This window comes from Trachemys scripta, chromosome 9, assembly GCF_013100865.1.
Source record: "Trachemys scripta elegans isolate TJP31775 chromosome 9, CAS_Tse_1.0, whole genome shotgun sequence".
NCBI classification, from domain to species: Eukaryota; Metazoa; Chordata; order Testudines; family Emydidae; genus Trachemys; species Trachemys scripta.
In genome coordinates this window covers 43436043-43445216 of record NC_048306.1, presented here as the reverse complement: position 1 = coordinate 43445216, position 9174 = coordinate 43436043, and the positions used below count along the sequence as shown (strand labels likewise).

The following is a 9174-nucleotide window of genomic DNA, read 5'->3' as shown; positions in this document are numbered from 1 at the left end:
AACTGGAATATGTTTTATGCTGCCTGTGCCATGTAACATATCTCCGTAAGGGTTGTGATCTACTATATCTATTCATCCTATTTGTACGTATATATCATTTTCTACTCAAGCTTAAGAATATGTGGTGTATGCTTGCATGATTTCTAAGTAAGCTTTGTGAGGCATTTGGTCAGCTTCTTTAGGAAGGAATTTGCCAGGTTAAGTACCTGATCAGGAGACACTTAGGGAACAATGCATCTTGGAATGCTCCAATCCACATGAGAAGTCTTCCTGGAGACATGCAAGATGCCATGTGGACAATGGCGTCGGCCTGCAAAGACTGAGTCATGCAGGGGCATGTGACTTGCCCAGGTGACTCCAAAACTCCATCTTGGAGCTGGACTTTGCATAGGAGGGAGGAGGGGGGTCTCCACCCACAAGAGAGAGTCTATTTAAACCCAGGGAGACCCCTCCATTTTGTCTTCAGCTGGCTAAAGAAGGAGCCTCTCCACCCCCACCCCCCAGGATACTTGAAGAAGTCTGAAACAAAGGACAGTAACTACAGGGGGTGGGAGTGATTGCTGGACCCAGGCTAAAAGGAGCTTAGCCTGTAAAAGGGAGCACTCTGGAACTGGTGAGGAAATTATCGGTATTCAGTTTGATTAGGCATAGGTTTGCGCATTTTATTTTATTTTGCTTGGTGACTTACTTTGTTCTGTCTGTTACTACTTTGAACCACTTAAATCCTACTGTCTGTATTTAATAAAATCACTTTCTATTTAGTAATTCACTCAGAGTATGTATTAATACCTGGGGGAGCAAACAACTGTGCATATCTCTCTATCAGTGTTATAGAGGGCGAACAATTTATGAGTTTGCCCTGCATAAGCTTTATGCAGGGTAAAACGAATTTATCTGGGTTTAGACCCCACTGGGAGTTGGGCATCTGAGTGCTAAAGACAAGCACACTACTGTGAGCTGTTTTCAGGTAAACTTGCAGCTTTGGGACAAGTGATTCAGACCCTGGATCTGTGTCTGGAGCCAAACAGGAGTGTCTGGCTCAGCAAGACAGGGTGCTGGAGTCCTGAGCTGGCAGGGAAAACAGGAGCAGGGGTAGTCTTTGCGCATCGGGTGGCAGCTCCCAAAGGGGTTTCTGTGATCCAACCCGTCACAATATATAACTGTAAAAACAGAGCAGTGTAGAAGGAATGTGCGTTTTCCCCAGGACATGTGCAGTGTATATTGTAGAAAGGGTAAAAGAAAGGAATATTTTAAGCACTCCCAAAGGGGTAGAAACATGTTCTTTTTGTCTTTCAGAAAATCAGGAAAAGCTGATATCAGCTGAAGAGCAACCCAAAATACCATGAATCTACTGTCACAATAGAAATTGTGTTTTGTGTTCTATGTTTTGTCTTGAGTTGTTTGTCTTGTTGCTAGCACTGCTGGCTACCCCAGACCTCAAGACAGTGGACTGGGGAGGATGGAAGTGTATGTTGGAAAAGCTGGGGAAGGCGGCCCTGTCATGGAGTGTGGGGGAGTCAGGGCCCTGCACCCCCCACTTCCTGCGATTCACTGTGACTCTTAGCCAGCCAGTAAAACAGAAGGTTTATTAGATGGCAGAAACCTAGTTCCAAGCAGGGCTTGTAGGTACCACCAGGACCCCGCAACCAGGTCCCTCTGGGGGGCAAGGATCTTAGACCCCAGACTTGGGGTTCCCTGCCTCTTCCCAGCCAGCCCAAAAATGAAACCAAAACCCCCTCCAGCAGGCTCTCTCCCCCTCTCCCTTTGTCCAGTTTCCCGGGCAAAGGTGTTGACTCGCCCCCCCCCCCCCTCCTGGCTCAGGTTACAGGTTCAGGTACCATCCCTCACCTAAAGTCATCCCCTGCTCTCCCATCCCCCATGCAGACAGTCCAGTAAAACTAAACGACATTCCCAGGTCAATCCGCCCCACTCCCTACTGCGTCACATCTCATTTGAGACTGAACTGAGCGGGGTCACTCTGACCAGTGACCTGGGGAAGTTCAGGGCCCCCTCTCTGGGCCAACGCATCTGCTATCATGTTGGCACTTCCCTTCACATGGACCACATCCATATCATAATCCTGCAGGAGCAGGCTCCACCTCAGGAGCTTGGCGTTGACTCCTTTCATCTGGTGTAGCCAGGTCAGGGGAGAGTAGTCGGTGTACACAGTGAAGTGTCGCCCAAACAGATATGGCTCTAGTTTCTTAAGGGCCCACACCATGTCCAGGCATTCCTTCTCGACGGCCGCGTGGTTTTGCTCCCGGGGTAGCAACTTTTTGCTCAGGTACACGATGGGGTGTCTCTCCCCCTTTTCATCATCCTGCATTAACACTGCCCCTAGTCCCGTGTCTGAGGCATCAGTGAACACCATAAAGGGCTTGTCAAAGTCTGGGTTTGCCAGAACTGGGCCACTGACCAGAGCCTCCTTCAGCACCCGGAGAGCCTCCTGGCACTCCTCGGTCCAGACCACCTTGTCTGGCTTCCCCTTCTTGCAAAGCCCAGTGATGGGGGCAGCTATGGTGCTAAAGTGGGGCACAAACCTTCGATAGTACCCCGCCATCCCTATAAAGGCTTGGACCTGCTTTTTGGTTTGTGGAGCGGGCCAGTCCCTGATCACCTCCACTTTGGCTGGTTCCGGCTTTAGGCAGCTGCTTCCCACCCGATGGCCCAGGTAAGATACTTCAGCCACCTCCACCTTGCACTTCTCAGCTTTTATGGTCAGCCCAGCCTCCTGGAGTCGGTCCAGCACAGGACACGTGGTCCTCCCAGGTCTGGCTAAAGACACAGATGTCGTCAATATAAGCCATGGCAAAACTCTCCATCCCTCTCAGTAGCTGATCCACCAGGTGCTGGAAGGTGGCCAGCGCTCCCTTGAGGCCGAAAGGCAGGGTCAGAAACTCATAGAGCCCCAGAGGGGTGATAAAGGCCGATTTCAGCCTGGCATCTGCATCTAGCGGCACTTGCCAGTAGCCCTTTGTAAGATCCATGGTGGTAAGGTACTGAGCACCTCCCAGCTTGTCTAGGAGCTTGTCAGGCCTGGGCATGTAGGCATCAGATACAGTGATGGCATTAAGCTTCCGATAGTCCACACAGAACCAGATAGACCCGTCCTTTTTGGGGACCAGCACCACTGGCGAGGCCCAAGGGCTGGAAGACGGTTGGGTCACCCCCAAAGCCAGCATGTCCCTGACCTCTCTTTCCAGGTCCTGAGCAGTTTTCCCTGTGATGTGGAAGAGGGAGCATCTTATAGCAGGATGTGATCCGGTCTCCACCCGGATGCCGAGCTTCGCCGGGAGGATCCTCTGCTGGCTGGTGAGCTTCGCCAGGAAGATCCCCTGCTGGCTGGGGGTGTCAAGGTGCCCTCGGTATTCGCTGGGCTCCTCCCCACCCTTCCCCTAGGCATAGGAAGGGGGGGGTCTCGGGAAGCCCTCAGCAGCTGGCTGACCACTCTCCGCTGGGACAGACACTGGTGCCTGCCTTGCATCTGCCAGGCTGCTTCCCTCAGAGACAGGGATCAGTTCATTCCAGCGATCTCCCTCCTCCAGCTGGGCAATGAGCTGTTCTTTGGTGAGCCTCCCACTGCACAGCCCCCTCTGATTGCACAGCTCCACCAGGTCGCTCTTAAGCCACTTAGCATACATCTTCCTGCTGGCCACTCACAGGCCTGGGTGCTCGCTGCTCCCCACAGTTTCCAGGGAGACCCCCCAGGGTGCCAGCCTCTGCCAGGGTCGAGCGGCAGACTCCTCTGCCCCTTGGACCACTCGCTGCAATCCCCCGGGGGACCCTGTTACTGCAAAAGTCTTTCTTGCTGGTCACACACTTCCAGGGGTTAATTGCCCCTGAAACCATCCCTCGCTGACTCTTCAGCACACCTGGTCCTCGTCAATCCCCCTTCATTTTACTGCTCTCCAGTCACTTACTGCAGGAAGCGCTGTCCACGGGGTGCAGTAGATCCCACCATTGCCACCAGTTGTCATGGAGTGTGGGGGAATCAGGCCCCGCACCCCCCACTTCTTACAATTCACCGTGACTCTCAGTCAGCCAGTAAAACAGAAGGTTTATTAGACGACAGGAACCCAGTCCCAAGCAGGGCTTGTAGGTACAACCAGGACCCCCCAGCCAGGTCCCTCTGGGGGGCAAGGATCTTAGACCCCAGACTTGGGGTTCCCTGCCTCTTCCCAGCCAGCCCAAAACTGAAACCAAAAACCCCTCCAGCAGGCTCTCTTCCCCTCTCCCTTTGTCCAGTTTCCCGGGCAAAGGTGTTGACTCGCGCACACACACACCCTTCCTGGCTTAGGTTATAGGCTCAGGTACCCTCACCTAAAGTCATCCCCTGCTCTCCCATCCCCCATTCAGACAGTCCAGTAAAACTAAACGACATTCCCAGGTCAATCCACCCCACTCCCTATTGCATCACAGGCCCACTCTCTGGATGTCAAGTGGGTGGGTCCCTATCCCATTGTGAATTGCATCTCCCTGGTAGTGTACCAGCTTCAGCTACCAGGCAAACTAAAATGGGCGCATGCCGGTCAGCTCAAAACATATTTTTCCCTCTGTTTCTGGTCATGGCATCGTGGGCCTCGATTGTGGACCTGCCATCTGCCTGAACTATCCGGGTTTCTGTTTATGGGATTATCTGGATAATTATGAGGAGGGAAAATACCTCCAGAGGCTCTCCCTGTTTTGAGCTGCAGACAGGGCCCGAGACACAATGTGACATAAGGCTGGAGGGGAGGAGCCATGGAGGCAATGCATAGTCCGGATAGACACAGTAGGGCCACAGCAAAATACCTCATGGGTGGCCCCAGACCTTCCAAGGATCCCAGAGGGACAAATCCTGTTTCTCATGTGGTGGCCTGGGGCGGAATGAGAAACCCTTTGGCAAGCAATAGCAGTCCCTGGATGCAATATTGTTGTTGTGACCTCCTAAACCAGGCAAACAGCATCCATGATGGAAGCCAGGAAGGGCTGTAATGGGACGGCTAGTAACTTTGAGAGTTTTTGCATGTGCCTCAGTTTCCCCAATAGGTGCATTTACACCTATACTCTTTTTCTTTCCCTTCTGCTTTGTTAACAGGACAGGCAGTAATAGTGAGAGCCCAGGGACACCCCCAAACAGGAGTGGTGGGACCGCTCTTGCTGTTTCAAGCCCGCAGAATCCTTTATTGTGATACAATGTATGTATGGTGGCATATTTTTAAGGGACTCCTTGGGTTTCCGATGTTTTTGTCCTCCTCTGTTAATTTTACCATTATCCAAAATTGGGTGGTGGAAGAAGAGGTCTATTGTCCATTGGCAAGGGGGCAGTTGCGGTGCATCATCGTGGGAATGTGGCACTGCGTATTACCTGGGTGTTTTTCCAGAGGCGGCCCCCTGCCGAGAGCCCCAAGTCCCCTGGCCCTGCATATCCCTCCCCAATTGGATCCCAGATGGGATTAATCCAGAAGGGCTCCTTACCTCGCCAGGGAACACCACATGATACAACACTTTGTCCCATCACTGCCTGAACCCCCATCCCAAAGAGTTTGTTTCCACCTGGGAACAATGGCCCCTACCTTTGGAGGAGGAAGATCTCCATCCATACTGCCTGCGCTTATGGTTCCACTGGGAAGGGGAAATCTGGGAATGATGGCTCGGGTGGACCACCGATGAGAAGGTATATGAGTAGGTTTTCAATGTCACAGAGGTATTGGTACCCGGATGGTGTAGGGTTCAACCTAACCCCCACAATTCCAAATGTTGGTATATCACGCATATCACCCACTCAGACACACACACGTCCCACCAATGTGAGGAGGTAAATATTACCTACCCCGAACGCTTTCCAGCATCCCGTCTAAATTGTAATTGTAGCCTCCTCCACCTAGCCCCTAGTCTTCAGGGAATGACTCTAGGAAGGCACCGCCACATCTCCCCCCACCAGCGGAGGTGGCAGATTTTACCAGCCACCAAATGAGAGGCAGCCACTCAACGATGGAGCCTCCTCAGTGCCACCTTTACCTGCCCCTGACACACTATCAGGTCCCCACCTTCCTCCCCAATTGTACCAGGGGGGTCACCCTCCAACTTGCCCTCCTTAGACAGACGTTGTCCTTGTCCCCCCGAAGAAGGCAGACCTTAGTGAGCTCGTTGTGGGATGGGGCCAATATGGCAGCTAGTATTTGGAACATTCAGCAAGGGGCCCTGAGAGATGAACGGTTTGGACCATTGGTACAGGCCATGGGGTTGGTTACAAGTGCGGATCTCACCCACCTTACAGTGGCCACCTCCACCCTTAGGCACACTGCCGAATTGGCCCTCCACATGCAGAACACCTTATGGGGATTGATTGAGATCATAATTGAGGCCGGGGATCAACTAGCATGGGATTCGGTGTGCTCCCAGTTCCAACAATATTTGACCCAACAAGTTCAGAGCATCCAGGAGGATGTGCTCTATGGAGCCTGGCCTGGGGAAATCCATTTCCACTCAGGGATTCCCTGGGAGCAATGGCCTTTTCGCTGTTCCTGGAAGCTCACTAACTGGAAGTACACAGGCATAGCCTGCTCCTTCACGGCCTTTGGTCCCATGAAAGGGATGTGGACCCCTGATATAAAAATCCAACCAGGCCTTTGGGAAGGCTGCCTTTGGGATTGGGTGGTCCATCGTGATGTGTGGGAGGTGGCTCTCCCCAATGACACGGCTAAGTGGTATGTGCTCATGGCAGCCCCTGACATATGGATTGCAGAGGGCAACACCTGGCAGCTATGGCCTATGGAGCCCCCTCAAATGATGTGTAAAGAAAAGGTAATGCCAGTCTGCTTTTATGAGGTGGGTCAACACATCTGCTGGGCAGGGGAGGCATCGGGATATGCCCCCACTTAGGCACATCTGTTCACCAATACCTCCACGTGTGTTTGGCGAGCCACCTACCCTAGGGTGCCCCCCGAGTTGCAATTGCAATCTCGAACGCAAAATTTTTCAGTGCATTGGCCCGCGGTTATTCAAAGTAGTGTTAATGTTTCTAATTATATTGTATTTAATTTTTCATGGGTTACGTCCAATATATTTCTTCCATTGACGCACACCCAGGAACAACTGACCGTGTTCCAGACAGATGCCTCCTCCCTTACAGTGTTGCAGCACACATTTAATCTGGAGAAAGCTGCCTTTATCACAGCCATCTAGATGGGACATCTTTGCCAACAAGGGGCTGTGCTATGCTATGTTACTAATGAAGCCAGAAGCCACTACTGGCTGGTGTATGCAATTGTTGCCGCCCTAACACTTTTGTTTGTGCTGTATTGCTGTTGGTGTCGGAGGCCAACGGTGACCCTAGCCATCGTGTCAGAGAGAGGGTGGAAACCTAAGTGGTGACCCCTCACAACAGAATGTTGATTCGGGGTCAAGGGGGGGGACTGTCACAATAAAATTGCTCCCCCCATGGGGTCCCCTGGGTAAGCACCAGCATTGTATATTGCTAATGCTTTGAGATGCACTGGAAAGGATTTCGGGGAGGGCTGAAGGAATGAGTGTGGAGTGAAAGGTTCCTTTGCAGGTTGTGAGAGGCCGAAGGGGGAGGAAGGGAGAAGAGAACGGGTTAACTCGATGCCTCAGCTCAGTCTGAAGATAAGATGCGGGCTCCAGTCCAAGGTCACAGTGCTCAAACAGACTCTATGCAGCCAAGAAGCCTGCAGCCATATCTGTATCTTACCCAACCCCCAGCCAACCGTGAGAAAAGAGAAGTAAGCTGAACAAGACTGCAGGAGATTGCAAAAACCATTGAGATGGTGAAGGCCAGTGAGGGGGAAAAACAACAGTTTCGTGTCCCTGAAGCCGGTGTGTTTTGGGAAAGCTGAGGAAGCCACGGAAGGCCGGTTTGGACTGGTACAAAGAGCATGGGGGACAGAGGTCCCTGAATGAAATGCCCCCAAAAGACCCCAGGACTTAAAACCCTCCTGAGAGCTGAAGCAAATCGGAGATCAACAGCGGACCCTGGACAGCCTGTGCACAGGACAGAACTCTCGTCCACCCTTCCCCCTCTTCTTCTTATGTTACACCCAGGCTTGGCCAGCCTTGGGTCGTGCGTGTGTGAGTATGAAAGTGGGTTAGGGCACGGGCACTAATGCTTTTTTCCTTCCTCTGAGTGACGTGGGGAGCACCCAGCACTCACCGCTGTTTTTTAATTAATAAAGCTTTAAAATTAGTCTCTTGGTGTGCTCTTTCATCTCCTCCCCTAACGATCCTGCAGTCTCAGCCTGATCACCTGACGCCTCAGGCAGATTGGTAACAGAAATCTGTAACAAGAGGGCCGGGTCAGGGCTAGAGCGAAGGGATGCTCACCAGAGGGTGGAAGCAGGAATGGAGAGGACTGGGCTGCAGGGGAGGGAGGGAAGAGGTTGGAGAGGAGGAACAATGTTCGGCACCTACGTGTGCTGTGCAGCAGCTTGTGCAGGAGACAGACTGAGGGGAGGTGGGGGGGCTCAGCCAGAGGGGCTGGGGCCTCACCCTTACCCCTCCCACCCCACACCCTGGTTCCTATCTACAAAATACACAGCTCAGACAAGGAGCTGGAATCGGGCAGGTTTTCCCAGAACTAGCTAACTCGGGAGGGTGGAAGACCACGAGTGTCAATGAAGCCATCCTGCACTAGGCCTAAATGAACCAAACTCCTTCCATTTTTAAACTCTAATCGACCTCAGAAGCCAGATGCAGAAATTGGAATGTGTAACAATTTATCAGGTGCAGCACCGCTCATATTGGTACCAAGCGGTAATAATGAGGCCTGCATACTTCTGGCTGAAAGGCAAGATAACAAATCAAAGGAAAGGGACAAGATAATAATTCAAGGAGAAGTTACTAACAAGCTGGACTTATAGCCGCCAAGATGACTTAACTGCTTAAATGTAATTGCTTGCTACTTCCTTAATGTAAACTATTATAGGAGGAGGGAGGGGGGGGGGGGATGAAGCCTAGCTGCAAAAAGAATAAAAAGGGAAAACTGCTTGTCTCAGTGTACTTGATCTGAGATGTGCCAGTCTCCTTGCACCGCTTTGAGATCTCAAATAAACTTTGATTGCTTCTCCACCTTGGTGTGTTCACTGGTGTGAAGCACACCGGGCAACGAACCCCACTGTTGCTTTCCTCGGGCACTCTGTGCCGGCAACAGTTTTGGCGCCCAACATGGGGCTCGAG

General features: G+C 52.0%; 1 protein-coding gene across 1 annotated transcript; it reads left to right on the top strand.

The window, feature by feature from the left end:
- Positions 1-3158: 3158 nt before the first annotated feature.
- On the top strand, positions 3159-8039 carry LOC117883402. The gene is made up of 2 exons (XM_034782675.1): positions 3159-3312; positions 5078-8039. The coding sequence occupies exon 2, from the start codon at positions 5953-5955 to the stop codon at positions 6862-6864; it is 912 nt and encodes a 303-aa protein (XP_034638566.1). The 5' UTR covers positions 3159-3312; positions 5078-5952; the 3' UTR covers positions 6865-8039.
- The last annotated feature ends 1135 nt before the right edge of the window (positions 8040-9174 follow it).

Bases quoted from the DNA above. Each gene is read 5' to 3' on its own strand.
- LOC117883402 (XM_034782675.1), top strand. From the start codon at position 5,953: ATGAGAGGCAGCCACTCAACGATGGAGCCTCCTCAGTGCCACCTTTAC.